Source organism: Hypanus sabinus, chromosome 29 (assembly GCF_030144855.1).
Source record: "Hypanus sabinus isolate sHypSab1 chromosome 29, sHypSab1.hap1, whole genome shotgun sequence".
Taxonomy (NCBI): domain Eukaryota; kingdom Metazoa; phylum Chordata; class Chondrichthyes; order Myliobatiformes; family Dasyatidae; genus Hypanus; species Hypanus sabinus.
Window position 1 is genome coordinate 7,523,345 of NC_082734.1, and position 22,069 is coordinate 7,545,413.

The window sequence follows — 22,069 nt, forward strand, 5'->3', positions numbered from 1 at the left end:
GGGTATGAATGCTCAATACAGAGACAGTGGGCCAAATTGCTTGTTTCTACAGCGTATGATTCTAACCCTCAAGCCCTCAAATAAGGTGGTCAGTGATGTATCTAACAGGCGTCCCATTATGGGGAAGACGCCAGAATAAAAAAGGTGGAGAAAGGGGAAGAAAGCTGGAAGGTGATAGGTGAAGCAGGTGGGTGGGAAAGGTAAAGGGCTGGAAAAAAAGGAATCTGATAAGAGAGGAGAGTGGACTATAGGAGTAAAGGAAGGAGGAGAGGACCCGGGGGAAGCCATAAGCAGATGAAAAAAGGTAAAAGGTCAGACTGAGGAAATAGAAGAAGAGGAGAGGTGGAGGGAAAGTGTTTTTTTTAACCGGAAGGAGAAATTGATATTCATGCCATCGGGTTTGAGGCTACCCAATCTAAACTGTTATTTATCTCTTAACCAAAATCACCCAAGAAAATAAATCCCAAACTGGTGGTTGTGAAACCTACTGTCCATTAACTGTGATGTGTCCTACAATAGAATGGTGAATCTGCTGTTGATGCACTTCACTGGCTGAGCAGAACTTGGAACAATTAGATGCTGTTTTCATCATGGAATTGTGAAAGGAAATATGCAAATGCAAGCTTTTACTTGATTATACAGTCAGAACTGAAACACATTGTAGAGGATATGTAAATGACAAGAAAGGCTTGATTCAATTAGATTCAGAAAGAAATTATCCTTACAAATAAGAGGGGCCCAGATTGGCAACAGATTCCGGCTCCGGGTTCAGCCGTGTCCGCAGGGTGGCTCCATATGTGGATCCGATGTGCTGTAGCGCACTGCTGAGATGGGACAGTAGAACTGATACCACTTCTTTCTCCTTTGAAGGGAGGAAATACAGAGAAGGAAGGTAATCAGTGAAAGCAGTGTTGATTCACTCAAAGTCAAGGGGAGCGTTTTTTGTTATTATTATTCTAAACAAATGTACTATTTACTTAATTATTATAATTTGCTTTTTTTGTATGTGCAGAGTTTGTCTTTTGCACATTGGTTGTTTATCAGTCATAGTTGTGCGTAGTTTTTCATTGATTCCATTGTATTGCCTTGTTCTACTGTGACTATCCACAAGAAAATAGTGGCAGATATGTACTTTGATAATAAATTTACATTGAACTTTTTTTTGAGGGGGAATAACAGGATGCAGGGCCACCCCAGGTTGGAAACACCCAATTCATGTACAGCTCTTACATGGAAACAAACGTTTTGGAGCGGGATGGACTCACCAGCTGTTGCAGAGCTGCAGGAATCGCCTGCCTTGTGGGAACTCGGTTCATGGCCATTTCGGACTTGTGAACAGTCTGAATTACAAACCGAATCAGAATCAGATTTATTATCACTGACATACGTCGTGAAATTGTTGGTTTGTGGCAGCAGTACAGGGCAAGGCAAAGATACTACAAGTTGCAATAAGATATAAATAGTGCAAAAGAGGAATCGTGAGGTTCATGGGTTCACGGACCGTTCAGGAACCTGCTGGCAGAAGGGAAGAAGCTGCTTTTAAAACAGCTGAGTGTGGGTTCTCTTTAGGTTCCCGTACCTCCTCCCTGATGGTACTAACAAGGGCATGTCTCGGATGGTGAGGGCTCTCAATGATGGACGTTGCCTTCTTGAGGCACCACTTTTTGAAAATGTCTGCAATGGCAGGGAGGCTTGTGATAAACCTGGCTGAGCCTACACCCCTCCGCAGCCTCTTGCGATCCATTAGAGCCTCCACACCAATCAGAGATAAGCCCACTCAGAATGCTCTTCAGGGTACATCTGTGGTATTGTTCTAGCCTTTGGTGACACAACAAATCTCCTCAAACTCCTAATGAAGTATAGCCACTGGCGTGTCTTCTTCGAGACTGCATCAATATGTTGAGTCTAGGATAGATCCTTTGAGGTGTTGACGCCGAGGAACTTGAAGGTGCTCACCCTTTCCACTGCTGACCCCCTCAATGAGGAGTACTGTTGTATTTTCCAATTGGAAGAATGGTAATTGGATAACTGAATGGGCAGTCCTCACGTTCTTAGGTGCTTCACAGGGTGGATTCAATCAACCCTAATTAATCTTCAAAGGGTCCATTCAGGAGCCTTACCGGGTTCCCGTTCCCAGGGATACCATGGAGACTGGGCACTGCGGCCTCTGGCGAGTTTCTGGTGGCGATGTTGGATTCCACAGGCATGCATGCCTTTCGTCGTCTGATCTGCTTCTTTTTCCTGGAATCTAGAGGAAGAAGGGCCACAAAAAGAAATCATAGTTTCTTAAAGGACAGCTCCATGATGTCAATTTCTCTTCTGTTTTGTTCTCTGTAGAGAACAGTAAACCTTTCTTGTTGACCATCTATCCCATTGTCCTTTAACTATTGTAGTGGCTTCTACTGCCTTTTTCAGACTCATAATAGTAAATAAAACTCACCACCTGGTTTTTTTTTTGGCAATTTTGACAAGAGCACATGTTCTTGCTGTCTAACAAACTTATCGTACTACTTCAAAATTGTTCATGATTTTGAACTCCTGATTTCTGTCCTAACCTTCACTTCACCACAGAGGACTGCTTCTCAAATTTCTTCCCACAATGTAAAAATTATCACAGCAAGAGATTTTTGTTTGACTGCCTTTTCCAATATCTGTCCCTTTAATAGACCCTATTGGAGATTTAGTAAGCCTTCCAAGTCTAAATCTAGAGCCACAAATGCAGATTGTCATTAGTGGGGATTTGGCTCTTGGTAGGGTCACCCATGTAAACCAGGTCAAAGACAGAGCAAGAGTAGTCCACCAGTCCTCCAAGTTCGGGGGTTCAGCTCAGGGCTGACAACCCTGGACTGGTAAAACAAAACTGTAACAGAAACAACAATGAAGAGTCCTTCAACATCAAAGTGTGACAGTATTCCTCAGTCTCAATTTGGGACTTGTATGACTGACAGTAGTGATAGCTGAAAACCACTGACACGATGAAGGAAGCCCTGAACACCACCTGAGATGGTGGTGGCCCTAAATGCCAGCGACGTAACAGGCAGATTAAAATACAAAACTATCATACGCGTTGCTGATGAGGGAATTAGGAAAATATTCTCCAGTAACAGTGGTCCCATAATCACGTTAGTAACTGAGGCAAACACTGTGGTTTTTAAGGAGATGTTTGATAAACTACTGGGAAAAGAAAGGAATGAATAGGATGACATATGAAGGTGGGGGAGAATAATCAGGGTCAGGTTTGAGTATTGCAAATACTGTGCAATTATTTGCATATGTCCCTGTATGGTGAACAGGGCATCAAATGTCAGTTTGCTGTCATTAGACACTCAATGTTGAGAAGTGAATATCATCGTTCTTGACTGAAATCCAAACAGTTACTGCCGATCTGTGTAGTGGCTTCCTTTTGGTCCATGATGTGCACATATGCATTGAAGACTTGTGGGTATGAAACAGCTTCGTTTATAATGCAACACGAAAGCCTGCAATCCAGAGCTTGTTCTATCATTGAAGGGGGCAAATTTGCACCTGAAGGCATTAAAACTGGAGAATAGTAACCACTCTCAAACACAGGAATCTATGCAGATGCTGGAAATCCTGAACAACTCACACAAAATGCTGGAAGAACTCAACAATTCAGATGGAATCTATGGAGGCGAATATTTTTTTTTAAATGTTTTGGGCCAAACCCTTTTATTTTGCAATGACGATTAGATTTTAAGGCTAATTTCCCTATCCTCCCAACAATTTTCTCCCTCACTCTTGAAGATGCTGACTTTTTAAAATTACTCTGAATCTATCCAACTTAACTGGGCTTACTCAGGGCTGGTGTGAAATAAGAGTAAACAAAAAGAGCACAGATTCCATCTACGAAGTAGATTTTCTAACTCTTCTACTTATTTAAACTAAAAGGACATTGACGGATACCTCGCTGGCACATCTTCCCACAGTCATTTGGTTCACGAGTGGCCATGTTCATGCCTCTTAAGCACTGCAGGGAGTTCTGAAATGTAAATAAGTTTCAATTAGCAGAAGATGAAGTGATGCTGTCAGGTCATTTGCATTAATCCAGAATGCAGAGGTGACCTTCATGCTGTTTTGTGTGGTAGCACTCCTCCCTCCAACCCACTTCACAGCGCCTGATGTTACCGTGAAAGAGAACAGGTTAATGGACCAGTGCCAATCACTGCTTAAATGAGAGCTCTTTAGACTCAGATGTCCTGCTCCAGACGTTGGAGAACAAAATCTAACCCAATGCTCCCTGTCCCCTACTGACAGTGCAATGTAGTCAGGGAAGTACTGTCTTTCAAATTAATTCAAACATGAGGATGTCTGCAGATAATGGAAATCCAAATCAAGACACACACTAAATGCTGGAGGAACTCAGCAGGCCAGGCAGCATCTATAGGAAAGAGTAAACAGTCGACATTTTGGGCCAAGACTAAAAAGGAAGAGAAAATGTAGAGTAAGAAAGTGGGGGGGAGGAAGTAGTACAAGGTGGTAGCTGATAGCTGAAACCAGGAGAGGGGAGGGGGATGAAGTAAAGAGCTACTTTCCCCCTTCCCTTTCTGCCACGGTCTTCTGTCCTCTCCTATCAGATTCCCCCTTTATCTCTTTCACCAGTCAACTTCCCAGCTCTTTACTTCACCCCCAATAAGAACAAGACATGACCTGGGTGATGGGGGTCCTTAATAATGGATGCCACCTTTTGAGGCATCAAAATATTGTGTTCTGATTTGGTTGCCTCTTTGTAGGAAGCTTTAGAGAGGGTGCAGAGATTACCAGGATACCACATGAACTGGACAGCATGTCTTATGAGGATAAGCTGGGGATTTTCTCTGGAGTGAAGGAGGATGAGAGATGACTTGATGTGGGTGTACAAGATGATAACGCACAGTTAGAGTGGATAGTCAGATTTTTTACTAGGGTGGAAATGGCTAATACGAGGGGGTATAATTTTAAGGTGACTGGAGAAGAGTACAAGGGATGTCAGAGGTAGGTTTATTTACGTAGAGAGTAGTGGGTACACAGAATGAACTGCCAGGGGTGGTAGAGCCAGATACGTTAGCGGTATTTAAGAGATTCTCAGATAGGCACATGGATGATTTTAAAAAATCGAGGGCCTTGTAGGAGATTAGATTAAGAGGTTAGAGATGTTTAAAAGGTCAGCACAAGTTTGTAGACCAAAAGCCCTGTACTGTGCCGTAATGTGTTATGTTCTATGCTCCACAAACAGCAAATTGATAATGACAAGACAATCTACTTCAGTGACATTATGTCTGCATTGAGACAGCATGATTAGAATATCAGTGAGTGAAGAAATCTGAGACAATAACTGAAGGATAGTAGTGAGGAGGAATAACCAGAATATCAAATTCAGATAATCAGCAGCTATATTTCATTACGAGTTTGAGATCTGGCAAGTCACCAAAGTCTCTAGAAAATTCGACAGATGTACCATGGAGAGCATTATGACTGTCGCATCACCGTCAGGTATGAAGGGGTCACTGTACAGGATCGGAAAAAGCTGCAGAGCTTTATAAACTCAGCCAGCTCCATCATGGCCACCATTGAGGACATCTGCAAAAGGTGGTATTCATTAAGGATACCCACCACCCAAGACATTCCCTCTTCTCATGACTACCATCAGGGGAGTGTACCGGAGTCTGAAGACACACTCAGGAACGGTTTCTTTCTTCTCTGCCATCAGATTTCCGAACAGTCCATCCACTCAGAACAATATCTCAATACTTTTGCACTGTGTTTTTTAAATATTTCGTACTGTAGCTTATTTTAGATATTGCACTATACTCCTGCTGGAAAGCAACTAATTTTATGACATGAAAACAGATTCTGATTCTGATTCAAAGCCAAATATTGTGGGCAGAAATTATAAGTAAAATTAGAAATGCTGGAAAGGATCTTTCAATAACCTGACATATTAATTCTTTTGGCTGCTTGTCAACACAGTACTAAAGGAGTTGAGCCCATTTTAATCTTCTGGACTAAGAATGGCTAGTTATGCACAAAGTAGTAACCAAAAGTAAAATTCTCAATTCAGCAAATTAACCAGTTAACACTTGGGGAAAAGTCAAACCTTCCATCCCATACCGACTACACATCAGGACACAGCAACACACATAAAATGCTATAGGAACTCAGCAGGTCAGGCGACATCTATGGAAATGAATAAACAGTTGACATTTTGGGGTGAAACCCTTCTACAGGACATGGCTAACTGTATCCAAGTCATTTGGTATATTTAAAGCTGAAGTTGATAGGTTCTTGATTAGTAAGGGGAGTCAAGGTTATGGGGAGAATGCAGAATGGGGGTGAAAGGGATAATAAATCAGCCATGATGGAATGGCAGAGCAGACTCATTGGGCTAAATGTCCTCCTATGTCTTATTTTTAACATTTTGATTGAAATATTGTGCGGAATAGGCCCTTCAAGCCGTTCCACCCAGCAAGCCCCGATTCAATCCCGGCCTGATCAAGGTACAATTTACAATGACTAATTAACCTACCACTGGTACATCTTTGGACTGGGGAAGAAACCGGAGCACCTGGAGGAAACCCATGTGGTCACGGGGAGAATGTACAAACTCCTCACAGGCAGTGGCGGGAATTGAACCCAGGTCGCTGGTACTGTAAAGCGTTGTGCTAACCACTACGCTACAGTGCTGCCCTCCACCTTACCTTAACCTGCTGCCCACATGGCGAATCTCTGCAGTTAGCTTGGGGAGGTGTGTTGCGCTCAGACCGATTACTGTGCGTGCTCTGCCTCAGCGGCTGTGGGATCAGGCGTACCTGTTCAGCACCTGTAGAACATGGAAACAACACTCAGTTTTAGAATAATTCACTGCAAATCCAGAACCTTCATGATGAAACATCAGGTCCCCTATCATTTAAAACATTGCAATACAAAAGCCAGCAAATGAACAGGGGTAAGCAAAACTGATCCAGGAGGTCTAATGGGGAAGGTGCGTTAGACAAGTTAATATAATATAGAGGCAGAAGTTAAATTTATCCTTTTATTTGTGAAAAGTACCAGAGAGTAGTGGATATCACTCGAGGTGGAGGTTCAGGGACTACACAAGGGCAAAAATATTACAGGAGATGGAAATTTGGAGTAAAAACAAGATGATCTTTCATGAAAGATCACAAATTTGAAACGTGAACTCCATAGACGCCCTCTGACTGAACATTTTCAGTGTTTTTAAAAACGCAAACACGAGGAAATTTGCAGATGCTAGAAACTGAAGCAACACACACAAAATGCTGGTGGAATGCAGCAGGCCAGGCAGCATCTATAGGAAGAAGTACAGTCGACATTTCAGGCCAAGACCCTTCGTCAGGACACTTTTCAGTGTTTTCTCCTTGTTACAGAAAAAGGTCCTTCAATAAAGCTTGTTCATCAATCTGTGTTGCCTTCAGGTCTTCTCCCTCTAGTGTTGGATACCGGTGCTGCCATAGTTGGATGCATCAGCAAGGGAGATGAGGTGGAGTACAGGGCTACAGTGGGAAACTCTGTCACATGATGTGAGCAGAATCATCTGCAGCTTAATGTGAAAAAAGATTAAGGAGCTGGTGGCAGACCTGAGGAGGGCTAAGGCACCGGTGTCCCCTGTTTCCATCCAAGGGGTCAGTGTGAACATGGTGGAAGATTACAAATACCTGGGGATACAAATTGACAATAAACTGGACTGGTCAAAGAACACTGAGGCTGTCTACAAGAAGGGCCAGAGCCGTCTCTACTTCCTGAGGAGACTGAGGTCCCTTAACATCTGCTGGATGATGCTGAGGATGTTCTACGAGTCTGTGGTGGCCAGTGCTATCACGTTTGCTGTTGTGTGCTGGGGCAGCAGGCTAAGGGTAGCAGACACCAACAGAATCAACAAACTCATTCGTAAGGCCAGTGATGCTGTGGGGGTGGAACTGGACTCTCTGACGGTGGTGTCTGAAAAGAGGATGCTGTCCAAGTTGCATACCATCTTGGACAATGACTCCCATCCACTCCATAATGTACTGGTTAGGCACAGGAGTACATTCAGCCAGAGACTCATTCCACCGAGATGTAACACTGAGCGTCATAAGAAGTCATTCCTGCCTGTGGCCATCAAACTTTACAACTCCTCCCTCGGAGTGTCATACACCCTGAGCCAATAGGCTGGTCCTGGACTTATTTCCACTTGGCATAATTAACTTATTATGGTTTTATATGGTTTTATGGTTATTATGGTTTATTATGGTTTTATATTGCTGTATTTCTACACTATTCTTGGTTGGTGCGGCTGTAAGGAAACCCAATTTCCCTCGGGATCAATAAAGTATGTCTGTCTGTCTGTAACCATCTATTGCTTTCTTCCTGATGTGCTTTTCTAGCTCCCATTAAAAATACCCATTTTATTTGCCTACCCTATTGTGGAGAGTTCCATGTTCTCACCATCCTGAGGTAATTTTTTATTTTACTGAATTCATTTCCCACCCCACTTATAATTAGCTTCAGTCGTGACTCAGTTAGCAGCATTGTTGCCTCCAAGTCACAAGGCTGTGGGCTTGAATCTCACTCCAAAGATCAGACAGCAAGGATCCAGCCCAACACTCCACTGCAGGACTAAAGTTGTGTTACACTATTGAGGCAGCTGTTGTCTAGATGAGATTTTAACCTGAGGACTCCATGTTCTCAGGTGAACAGAAAATAGCTCACTGCATTATTTCAAAGACCAAATGGTTTAGGGATTGAATTGTCTTTTTCTGAAACAGATTATTTGCTCACTCTGATGATCCTTCTTGTGTTTTTGAAGAACAGTACAGCGAGGGAATAGGCCCTTCAGCCCACAATGTCCGTGCTGAGCATGATGCCAAATTAACCTCAACCCTTCCATATCCCTCCACTCCCAGCATCATCATATGCCCATCTTAAACACGAGGAAATCTGCAAATGCTGGAAATCCAAAATAATGCACGCAAAATGCTGGACGAGCTCAGCAGGCCAGGCAGCATCAAAGGAAAAGGGTAAACAGTCGACATTTCAGGCTGAGACTCTTCTTCACCACTGGAGAAGGAGGGAAGAAGTCAGAGGGAGGGGAAGATGAAGAACAAGGTGGTAGGTGATAGGTGAGGGGGTGGGGAAGTTGATTGATGACAGAGATAAAGGGCCAGAGAAGGGGGAAGAGCACCAGAGGGAACTTCTTCCAGCTCTTCACTTCACCCATCCTCCTGTCCTGCCACCTTGTACTTCTCTCTCCTCCTCCCATCTTCTTACTCTCACTTCTCCCCTTACTTTCCAGTCCTGAAGAAGTGTCTCAGCCTGAAATGTTGACTGTTTACCCTTTTCTGTCAATACTGCCTGGCCCTCTGAGTTCCTCCAGCATTGTGTGTGCGCCTGTATTAAAGCCTCTTGAACACCGCTAATGAATCTGTTCCCATCGTTGCCCATGGCAGGGCTATTTTGCATTGTGCACACTAGTTTCCACTTTACCACAGTGACTATACTTCCAAAATACTTCACTGCAAATCACTTTGGAACGTCCTGAAAGGCTTTATAGAAATGAAAGACTTCTGTACAATTTTTAAAAAAACTTCTATTATGTCCATATACAGCCTGAGAGTACCAGAGAAACATTTTTACAATTTCTTATAGACCTGTAATATTTACAATCTTTTCTTTTTGCATTACTAAGAACGTTCTGAAGATTTGGTAACTTTATACCGAGACTATCCAAACTCAGATCGTCAGCCAGTTGAAATAATTCCATGGGAACTATGCACTTTACGAGAGTCATAGAAAAGTACAGCACAGAAACAGGTGCTTTCACCCATCTAATCAATGTCAAAGCCATTTAAATTGCCTACTCCCATCGACCTAACTGGGACAATGGCCGTCCATATCCCCACCATCCATGTACCTACCCAAACTTCTTTTAAATGTTGAAATCGAGCTTGCATGTACCATTTACGCTGGCAGCTCATTCCACACACTCACGACCCTCGGAGTGAAGAAGTTTCCCCTCAGGTTCCCCTTAAACTTTTCACTTTTCACCCTCAACCCATGATCTCTGGTTGTAGTCCCACCTAACCTCAGTGGAAAAAGCCTGCTTACCTTTACCCTATCTATACCCCTCATAATTTTGTATACCTTTATCAAATCTCCTCTCAATCTTCTATGTTCAAGCAATAATGTCCTAACCTATTCAATCTTTCCATACAACTCAGGTTCTCTAGACCCAGCAACATCCTTATAATTTTCTCTGTACTTTTCAACCATATTTACATCTTTCCTGTAGGTAGGTGACCAAAACTGAACACAATATTCCAAATTAGGCCTCACCAATGTCTTATACAACTTCAACATCCCATCTCTTGCGCTCAATACATTGACTTATGAAGGTCACTGTACTTCATAATCTGCTTTCATATATCCCCATGTGATATGTGCCCATTTTACACGTTCATGTTTGAAAACCAAGGGAAAAATTATCCTTCTAAACCAGTGCTCATAGGTCACATTACTCAGAAGTGTCACTAACAGATACCTTAGAGCAGCATCCTTGTTGGCCACTGAACCTTCCAAAATTACTTCAAGGTAGATGGAGGAAGTAACAATGTGGGACTGCATGGCAAAGAGCACCTTGGCACAATCAAGAGACTTTAAGCTGACCCTTACACTAGCCCACCTGTGATATGCTTTGGAACATTAAAGATGCTTTCTAAAACCAAGTTTATTGCAATAGTCAGATAATTGCAATTGCCTCCTTTTCTGTTCAAAAATTGGTGGTGCAACAGGATAGCACTAATAGCTGGGGGATAAAAGTAGTCAAGATAATTGGAAAGTACTTGTCGATGCCAAGCATAGGCTCCATTTGTACAGATTTCAGAAATCAGAGGACGAGAAGACAGGTGTTCCGACTGCATTCTCAACCAAACAATACAAGATTTTACTTTAAAAGATTTACTTGTCACACGTACGTCGAAATGTAATGAAATGCAAAAATTAATGTAAAATCAAATCAGCACAGGTTACACTGTGCAGCCTAGAACTGTCGCCATGCTTCTGGTGCAACTCACTAACCCTAATCGTACAACTTCAGAAAGTATGGCTTGAAATTTTATTTACTTGGAGGTATGGAACGGTAACAGGCCCTTCCAGCCTAACGAGCCCGCATTGTTCACTTACACCCATGTGGCCAATTGACCTAATAACCTTTATGTTTCTGGAATGTGAGAGGAAACCAGAACACATGGAGGAAAGCCACGTGGTAATGGGGAGAAGGTACAAACTTCTTACAAACAGTGAGAGGAATTGAGCCCTGATTACTGGCACTATAAATCATTACACTAACTGCTATACTACTGTGCCACCCGCTATCAAATTAGTGAGGATTGTGCTGGGGACAGCCCACAAGTATTGCCACGCTTCCAGCACCAACATAGCATGCCCACAACTCAACTGTACATCTTTAAAATGTGGGAGGGAATTGGAGCACTGAGGAAACTCAGATGATCATGGGCAGAATGTGTGAACTCCTTACAGATCAACAGGAATTGAAACCCAGTAACACTGTAAAGTGGTTGTGTTAACTGCTATTCCACCATGCTGCCTAAATTAAACAGCATGGTCTGCGATGACAACTACCTCAAAAAAAGGAGATATTGGAATCAGGAGCAACAGATCAACTGCAAACACAAGAGATTCTGCAGATGCCGGAAATCCAGAGCAACACACACAAGATGCTGGAGGAACTCAGCAGGTCTGGCTACATCTATGGAAATGAATAAACAGTCAACGTTTCGGCCTGAGACCCTTCTTCAGGACTGAAAAGGAAGGGGGAAGATGCCAGAATAAAAAGATGGGAGGAGGGGAAGAAGGCTAGCTGGAAGGTGACAGGTGAGGCCAGGTGGGTGGGAAAGGTAAAGGGCTGGAGAGGAAGGAATCTGATAGGAGAAGAGAGTGAACCATGGGAAGAAAGGGAAGGAGGGAACCCAGGGGGTATGAAAGGAAGGTGAAAAGAGGTAAAAGGCCAGAGTGGGGAACAGAAGAAAAGGGGAGAGGGGAAGGAATAATCTTTTTAAACTGGAAAGAGAAATCATTATTCACGCTGTCTGGTTGAAGGTGACTCAGACGGAATATATGGTGTTGCTCCTGCACCCTCAGAGTGGCCTCACCTTGGCACAAGAGGAATGTGAGGCACAAGACCGACATGTTGGAATGTGGATGGGAATTGGAATTAAAAACATTTCTCCACTGGGAAGTTCTGCTTTTGGTGAATAGATTGGAGGCGCTCAATGAAGCGGCCCCCCCCCCCCCCCATTTATGATGGGCCTCACCAATGTAGAGGCTGCATTGGGAGCACCAGACACAATAAACAATCTCAGCACATTCGCAGGTGAAGTTTTGCCTCACCTGGAAGGACTGTTTGGGGCCCCGAATGGAGGTGAGGGATAAGGAAAAAAGCTGAGGAACTCAGTGGGCTGAGCAGCAACTGTGGGGAGGAAAGGAATTTTTCACGTTTCTGTCCACGGATGTTGCTTGACTTGCAGAGTTCCACAAGAAGATTGTGTATTACTTCAAATAAAATTTCCTCACTGCCCTGCCTGAAACAGAAACAACTAAGTTGATTTTTTATATATATGATTTAAATTTTATTGAATTCTTTTACAAATTTTCCCCGAACCCTTGAGTCAGTGTTGAAATTATTTAAATCCTAGCTTGCAAAACATAAAATTATCCATAAAATAAAAACATGGCAAAAATAAATATCAATAATAACTGTGTGTCTATTTAGACCTCTAATAACATAAACGACTGTCATTCAGCAATATGCTTTCACCACTACCTTCACCACTATTTCCCCCTCCCCAGGAAACCTAAATATTTGCCCCATTTTTGTGTATAGATGTCCAATCTATCAAACTGTTTGCAAGACATGCATTCAAAAGCTTCCACTTTGGCTATTTCTGTGGCCCACTCCTGAAACGATGGTCCCCCCCAAGTTCCTCCAACCTCTAAATATAATTTGTCTTCCTACCATTATACTTGTCTGGATCCAGTTTTGACAGTGTTTATCCCCCAAGTAACCCAAGTCTGTCTCTTGAGGCAAAAAGTCTGGGGCAGAAAGGGAGTTGAATACCCAAAACTTCACCAATATACATGCATTATAATCCAAAATTCTTGAATTCTGGGACAGGACCAGAGCGCATGTACTAAGTCCCCTTTATCTGCCTCACAGCGCCAGCTTTCAGGGGTATTTTTCAACCCTAATCTATGTAACCTTGCTGGAGTCCAATAAAAACGTTGTAGAATCTTAAAACTGAATAAGGTGCACCCTCAGGTCTCTTGACATTGTTTTTGACATATTTTGCAAATTTTGTCCCACTCCTTTGTCTCAAAAGTCACACTCAAGTCTTTTTCCCATGCTCTTTTAAAACCCAACCGAAATTTGTCGCCAGGGATTTGTGCTAAAGCTGAGTTGAGGCTTCGTGACCTTTACCATATGCAGCCAGTACAGTAGGCAGTATCGTAGCAACTTGTGGGAGTTGCTGTGTAGAACCAAAAGCTGTCTAACCTACCAATTCCTCTTCATCCACCCACCCTCCCTCCTTTGGTGTGGATGCCAAAACTTTTTGAAGCATTCCAACCCAGCTTGACTTGGGGATTAATTTCATTAGGGTGTTCACCGGTGCTCGGCGAACCAGCGTTCAGCCCCACTAATCCGTGTCAGCCTAGTTTCCCCATCTGAACCCATCCTGCCTACCTGCGTTTGACCTGTTTCCCTCTCTCCTTGGTTCTACCATTGGGCGGGAGGTGCAAGAGAGTCTTGGGACCCACACCACCAGGTTCAAGAACAGTTATTGCCCTACAACCATCAGGCTCCTGGGCCAGAGGGGACGGCTTCACTCGGCTTAGCGCTGAACCAAGGCCACAGCCTGTTCTCACTTTTATGATTCACTACAGCACACTTTCTCAGTATTATTATTTTATACTTTTTTATGATTTGCATGATTTTGAACACTGGACATTGGTTGATCTTTCTGTAGGGCTTTTTCAGGGATTCTATTGTATTTTCGTATTTTCCTGTGGGTGCTTTGCAAGAATATGAATTTCAAGGTTGTGTATAGTGATAGAAATTTACACTGATAATAAATTCACTTTGAACATCAAACTTTATTGTTAGATTTAAATCCTCATCATCCTTAGCTCGCAGCACCGTTCACCGCAAACACAGCACCAGTTCCAGAAGATGGCTGATTATTGCAGGTAGAGATGGCCAATAAAAAGCTCACCTTGACAGCGATGACCCAATCCCGTAACTAAATACGTGCTCAGTGTTGAACCACATCTTACTATTTGCGCCATCTGATCAAGGTCTGCAGTCATCGACACAGCACTGAACTGACTAACCTTGGTGGCTGTGGCTGGACTGGCTTTACTCACTCATGGCTGTGGACTCCCTTTAGGGGACTCTACACATTGATGTCGAATGTCTTGCGTGTTAAGTGTTCACTTTGCGGTTTGCTTGATCTGTTTTTTTCCCTCACATCTGATGTTCTTGTGTGGGATTTTTTCTCATAACTGTTTTTATGGCGTTATTTTGTTTAGTGGCTGTCTGCAAGACGACAAATCTCAAGGTTGTATACTGTATACCCTACTTTGATAGTAAATAAAATGTATTTTAAAATATAGGATAGTTTCAGCAAATTCAGTACCAACCAACTCAAATTCATCTGAATGGTAATTGGACCTTAAGCCTGAAGTGTCTCACATGTTGCTCCTGACATCCAGACTCGGAGCTGCACTTAACGTCAGGGGAATGTCGCAGTTAGCATGACGCTATTACAGCTCAGGGCATCAGAGTTCAAGGTTCAATTCCGGTGCCGTCTGTAAGAAGTTTGTACGTCCTCCCTGTGGAATGTGTGAGTTTCCTCCCACAGTCCAAAGACGTGTTGGTAGGTTAATTGGTAATTGCAAACTGTCCTGTGATTAGGATGGGGTTGAATAGTGGGTTGCAGTGGCCACATGGCTCAAAGGGTCAACTCCACATTGCATCTCTAAATAAATAATTGTTTAACTGATGCTTAGATTCTGTTGACATGCTGTGCTTAAAATTAACAGGGTCAAAAATTTGAAAAGAAGGATGTTCTTCCTACACTACGAAGTTTATGGCAAAGAAAACAGCTCATTCAGACTACTAGGTCCATATTCATAATCAGCTTCCTTCCACTTCAAATTCAAAGTAAATTTTATTATCAGAGTACATATATGTCACCATATATAACCTTGAGATTTATTTTTCTGCATGCAAACTCAGCAAATCTACAGAATAGTAACTAACAGAAACAATGAAAGATCAACCACAGTGCAGAAAACAACAAACTGTGCAAGTGCAAATATAAATAAATAGCAATAAATAATTGGAACATGAAATAATGAGACAAAGAGTCCTTAAAGTGAGATCATTGTTTGCAAGAACATTTCAATGGATGGACAAATGATTGTAGTTATCCATTTTTGTTCAAGAGCCTGATGGTTGAGGGGTAGTAACTGTTCTTGAATCTGGTAGTGCAAGTCCTGAGACTTTTGTACCTTCTACCTGATGGCAACAGTGAGAAGAGAGCTTGAATGCAATCAAATAATACTAAAAACACAAGAATTGACCTCTGAGCCCTTTGAAGCCTAAGTAAATTTATTATCAAAGTACCATATACACCATATACAACCCTGAGATTAATTTTCTTGCAGGCATTCAGAGTAGAACACAGAATTACAACTGAATCAATGAAAATCTACACACAAAGACTGACAATCAATGCACAAAAGACAAACTGTGCAAATACGAAAAAACACTGAGAACATGAGTTCTGAGTATTCAAACCTTCATCATCGTTCCATGGGGAACCATAGTAGCATAACAGCTAGTGCAGCACTAATACAGCTCAGGGCAGCGGAGTTCGGAGTTCAATTCTGACGCAGTCTGTAAGAAGTTTGTACGTCCCTTCCTGTGAACCGCGTGGGTCCCCCCCCCCCCCCCCACCCCGAGTGCTCTGGTTTTCTCCCACAGTCCAAAGAAGTACCAGCTAGTAGGTCAAATGGTCATTGTAAATGGTCCTGTGATTGGGCCATAGATTCTATAGGTGGGCTGCAGGGCGGCGCAGCTCGTTGAGCCAGAGGGTCTGTTCTGCACTATAGCGTCAAAATAACTAAAGATCACCTCAGCTCAAGCTTCAAACCTGGATCATCATTCAATTAGGTCACAGTTGAACTTTACACCATGTATCTGTCTTAATTTGGTAAGGAAAGAAATATGATTTTATGTAAAATAAAGTGAAAAATCTGATCTCGTCACCAGCCATGGTGGCTAGAGAATTGCCGTATCTGTGACAGGAAAGCATTGAGAGGGCAACAGAACCAAGGCAGGTATGTGGAGTTGAAGTAAAGGTCAGATCCAAATTAATTAGCCGAGGGGGGTAAAAGTTCCTCTCATCTTTCAACACTAACAGATGGTCTGCCTATGGTGGAGTCTCCCACTTGGGGAAGTAAAAGAGGACAGCTGCATTGGGTGTTGAACAAAGTGTCGAGAGATAAAGCAAATGGTACCTCTATCTCTCTGTGATTCAGTGCACTGATCCAATCCTGCTTCATCCCCCGGAGATTCGTTCTGCTGTGGATCCTGGTTTTCATCTTCTTCCATAATTCCGGATCAGCAGTGGCGGCGCTGGCAACACTTAAAAGACAATAAGTAGGCAGTTGAAAGGATACCATGGAATGAGGAACACGATGTTGCACTGGGACATGTCCCTTCTAGGCAGCAAAGTCTAAATGTCAAGTAAATACAGTCTTGGATCAATCATAATGGTTAATGTATGAGGAGTGATTGATGGCTCTGGCCCTGTATTACTGCAGTTTAGAAGAATGAGGGTGGATCTCATTGAAACCCAATGAATATTGAAAGGCCTGAATAGAGAGAATGTGGAGAAGGTGCTTCCTATAGTGGGGGAGTCTAGGACCAGGAGGCCCCACCTCAGAATATAAGGATATCCCTTTACGACAGAGATGAGGAGGGATTTCTTTAGCTATTGGGTGGTGATTCTATGGAATTCATACTCAAAGATGGCTGTGGAGGCCAAGTTAATGGGTATATTTAAAACAGAGGCTGATATGTTCTTGAGAATGGGGATGAGAGGGAAAACAAAAAATTGGCTGTGATGGAGCGGTGGAGTAGCCTTGGTGAGCTGAATGGCCTAACTCAGCTCCTTTGTCTTAAAAGTCTAATGGCATACAGGACCTCAAGACATAGGAGCAGAATTAGACCATTCAGCCCATCAAAGGTCAAACGAGTGCCACAGAGGTGTAGCAATTAGCACGATGGTATTATAGCTCGGGTCCTTGGGAGTTTGGAGTTCAACGCTGGCGTCCTCTGTAAGGAGTCTCAGTACGTCCTCCACGTGGAATGTGTGGGTTTTCTCCAGGTCCTCCAATTTCCTCCCACAGTCCAAAGACATACTGGGTAGGTTAACTGGTATTGTAAATTGTCCCAGGAATGGGCTAGGGTTAAATGTGGGTTGTCAGGGTGTGCAGGGCGATGTGGCTTGAAGGGCCTATTCCGTGCTGTAACTCTAAATCAGGGGTTCCCAACCTGGCGTCCAGTGACCCCTTGCTTAACAGTATCGGGCCACGGCATAAAAAAAGTTTGGGAACCCCTCCGCCCAAATAAAATAAATTCCACTGGTATTTGGGCCACTTGGATTAGACAGCTTGGAAAAATTCTTGCTAGTTTTAGATTACTGTTCAAAATCACTCAGCTTTTTAAGATGAAGAAAAATATGAGATCTCTTCAAAAAGTTCACTACAAGTCAAATCATATACTAAATGTGACAACCATTATAGTAACAATGGCTCTTGTCCAACCCTTACGCATTACTGAGACTCCAATAATACATCTAAAGAAACTGATCCAATCTACTTAAAGAAGCACTTGTCTGCTTCTTGGGTGTTACTCACAACTTATTGCTTCAAATTACTAGCCATTATCACAAGTACTGAACCATTAAACAGGTTAAGTTGCTGAGACCATAAGACTTAATTTTAGATGAACCTTAAAACCCTATCACTGGTTACTTTGCATGGTTCAGACAATCAAAAATGATTGCTCATGGAGCAATATTAGGATATAGTCATTATCACCATTGCAGTGTGGCAGCTTTGAGACCCACCGGGGGGATTTTGGGGTCTACAAGCTTTGTTTATTTTTTTTTCTACTGGGATGGGGGGGGCAGAGTTAATATCTTTTCTTTCAACAGCTCGCATGGACTTCCTGTATTTCATGGCTATCTGGACAAGATGAATATCAGAGTTGCATTGTACATGCGTACTTTGACAATAAAACGAACCTTTGAACATATCCATCTCGAAACTGTAGCAGAGATCCTTTGCTACCACTAATTATTTTTGTTAAGGATTACAGAAAGGAATATTGGCACCCTAACTTCAGGAACGTCCTTGTGTTTTCACTACTTGAGCCAATCATTTGCATTTAACTTAATTTGTTAGTATAAGTGAGAGCAAGTGTAGGAATTAGCCGGCACTTTGTAAACAGCAAGAGCATGGCTTTCTTTCAAACATCTACATCTAATGAAACCCATGTCAGAAACTCAAGATCAAACATGATAGTACAACACTAACAGAGATTGTATTACCACAAATCTTTCATATCAGATTGGCATAGCATATCCCACGAGCTCAGACTGAATACGGAAGAAAGCCAGTTAAAACAGTTCAAAAAAGATGCTGCTGTGTTTCTCTATAGTCTGACGTGCCTTACTGCACTTATTAGTTGTGATGCCCTGAAACATTTTGAGTACTGGTAAACAGATAACATAAGCTCAGGCACTCTGTGTTCCGCTATTAGCGCATTCCTTAATTGTACATAGAGACCTAAAGCATGCACATAAACTCTCATGAACCTAAATATTAATCTGTGGCCAATGGAGAACATTGCAGTGCTGTATCTCTACATTTTAAAAAATGAAATCATAAGTAGAACTGTTCGTCTAGAAAATTGCTCAGCTTTTCCTCGTGCATTTGACTCTTAATGACTGAGGTGTTTACCTCCACTTGTTAGTGTTAATTATATAGAAATATGAAATTCCTGATGCTAGACCCTAAGTTTCCTTTCAGCAGTTTGAATGTAAGCCTTCCCATCCCGTCACCACAAATTGATTATCGCAAACTACACGACAATATCCCCTCAAAGGTAGTACTTCATAAAGACCCCACCCAACCCAGACATATTCTCTTCTTCCCCATTGGCATTAAGATATAAAAGCCTGAAATCACTCACCACTAGGCTGAAGGAGACCTTCTATCCCACTGTTAGTCAGAATCTTAGTCATAGAGTCATAGAAAAGCACAGCACAGAATCAGGCCCTTCACCTCATCTACTCCATGCCGAAACCATCCAAACCGACTATTCCCATCGACTTGTACTGGGACCATAGCCCTCCATATCCCTACCATCCATGTACCTAACCAAAATTTTTCTAAACGTTGAAATCAAGCTTGCATGCACCACTTGTGCTGGCAGCTGGTTCCACACTCTCACAATTCTCTGAGCGAAGAAGTTTCCCCTAATGTTTCCCTTAATTTTTTCACCTTTCACCCAACCTTGTTGTAGTCTTGCCCAACCTCAGTGGAAAAAGCCAGTTTGCATTTAAACTATCTATACTCCTCAAAATTTTCTTTACCTCATTAAATCTCCTCTCAGTCTTCTACGTTCTAGGGAATAAAGTCCTAAACTATTCACCTTTCCTTGTAACTCATGTCCTCCAGACCCAGCAAATTTTTGTAAATTTTCTCTGTATTCTTTCAACCTTATTTACAACTGCCCTGTAGGTAGGTGACCAAACTGCGCCCGACACTCCAAATTAGGCCATACTAATGTCTTGTACAACTTCAACATAACATCCCACCTCCTGTACTCAATACTTTGATTTATGAAGACCAATGTGCTAAAGCTTTCTTTATGACTCTATCAAACTGTGACACCACTTTCAATGAATTATAGACCTGTATTCCCAAATTCCCTTGTTCTGCCATACTCCTCAGAGCCCTACCGTTCACTGTGTAAGACTCACCATTGTTGGTTGGTCCTACCAAAGTGCAAAACCTTGCACTTGTCTGCATTAAATTCCATTTGCCATTTTTCCGCCCATTTTCCCAGCTGGCCCAGATCCTACTGCAAGTTATGAGAGTCTTCGTCACTGTCCATTACACCCCAATCTTCATGTCATCTGCAAAACAACATTATCTTCCAGATCATTAATATACATGACAACAACTGACCCAGCACTGATCCTGGTGGTGCTCCACTAATCACATGTCTCAGATCAGAGAGGCAACCATGTACAACCACTCTCTGTCTTCACCCACAAAGCCAATGTCTAATCCAATTTACTACCTCATTTTGAATGCCAAGTGACCAATTTCCCATGCGGGACTTTGTCAAGTGCCTTGCTAAGTCCACGTTGCCTTCATCAACATTCCTTCAATGGACCTCGCATATGACAATGGACACATGGCCTCACAATCTACCTTGTTATGGCTTTTGCACTTCATTTGTTTCCCTTCTCTGCGTTCATTTGGTGAATTTTACACTTGATTTTGCATTGTTATTGTTTTTCACTATTCTATCTCAATGCACTGTATAATGATTGGATCTGTATGAACAGTATATAAGACAAGCCCTTCACTGTAACTTGGTACATTTGACATTAATAAACCAATACTAATCTACATTCATTAATTATATTAAAAATGGTGGAGCACACTCAACAGGCCAAATGGCCCAATTTGGCCCCTATGTCTTATGGTCTATTTCTAGAAATTTGATGAACTTACTTTGGCTTCTACAGAGTAATATCTCAATTTAAAAATCGCATTGTTATTTTAACCCCCTCTATGAATTACAACACTCCAAGATCTCTAATTCTGACATCCTGCACATCTCCGATTGCAGTCAATGGGATTTACACACCTCATGACTAAAAATTTTTTTGATACATTCCTGTGCAGCACCTCAAGTCATTTTTGAAGATCCTTTATAAATACAAAGTGTCCAGCACCTCGGCTCTGTCTGCAAAAAGTAGGATTTCCTGGTGGCCAACCACCTTAATTCCAACATGTCAGTCTGAACTCCACTTCTGCTGTGAGGAGGCCACTCTTAGGTTCGAGGAGCAACATCTCAAATTCTGTCTGGGTAGCCTCCAACCTGATGGCATGATCATCAACTTCTCTAACTTGTGGTATTTTTCCTCCCTCCCTCTTCAACTCCCTACTCTGGCCTCTGGCCCCTTACCACCACCCCTCTTCTTTCCCTTTCTCCTATGGTTCACTTTTTCTCCTATCAGATTCCTTCTTCTCCAGCTTTTTACCTTTTATTCCTATCACCGCCCAGCTTCTTACTTCATCCCCTTCCAACCCTTACATGGCCTCAGCTATTACCTCTACCTTGTCCTCCACCCCATCCCTCCACCTTCTTATTCTGTTGTCCTTCCCCTTCATTTTCTGTCCGGAAGAAGGGTCTCAGCTCAAAATGCCGATTATTTATACATTTCCATAGATGCTGCCTGACCTGCTGAATTCCTCCAGCATTTTATTTGTGTTGCTCTGGATTTTAAGCATCTGCAGAATCCCTTCAGCATATTTCATTTTTGTCCCAATTCTTCTTTACACTTAAGTCTCTAACTTTTAAAACCATGTGGTTTGAGCCCAAGACTTGGAATTGTAATGAAAGTTAGAAGTAAGGATTAGGACAGAAAACTTACAGCATTATAGTCTCTCAGCTATAGTGATGTGGACTGTCATCATTGTTATTAAGTGCTGTGTCCCATGATGTGGGCAATCATGCTCTTTCGATGACCATGATTGTTCTTGGCAAATTTTTCTGCAGAAGTGGTTTGCCGTTGTCTTCTTCTGGGCAGTGTTTTTACAAGACGGGTGACCCACCCACCCCCCAGCCATTATCAATACTCTTGAGAGATTGTCTGCCTGGTGTCAGTGGTCACATAACCAGAAC

At 42.5% G+C, this 22,069-nt stretch overlaps 1 protein-coding gene across 3 annotated transcripts in view; it reads right to left on the reverse strand.

The window, feature by feature from the left end:
• The window catches only part of scaf1 (SR-related CTD-associated factor 1), a 69,172-nt gene that overhangs the window by 33,363 nt on the left and 13,740 nt on the right, over window positions 1-22,069 (reverse strand). For 2 of the 3 annotated variants that reach the window (XM_059953552.1, XM_059953553.1), the window contains exons 2-6: window positions 16,594-16,720; window positions 6,696-6,817; window positions 3,925-4,000; window positions 2,121-2,248; window positions 726-862 (exon numbers count right to left, since the gene is read on the reverse strand). In XM_059953552.1, coding sequence (XP_059809535.1) covers window positions 726-862; window positions 2,121-2,248; window positions 3,925-4,000; window positions 6,696-6,817; window positions 16,594-16,687 — 557 coding nt within the window. In that variant the 5' untranslated portion in view covers window positions 16,688-16,720. The remainder of the gene's footprint in view (window positions 1-725; window positions 863-2,120; window positions 2,249-3,924; window positions 4,001-6,695; window positions 6,818-16,593; window positions 16,721-22,069) is intronic. The other variant, XM_059953554.1, reaches the window with a different exon arrangement.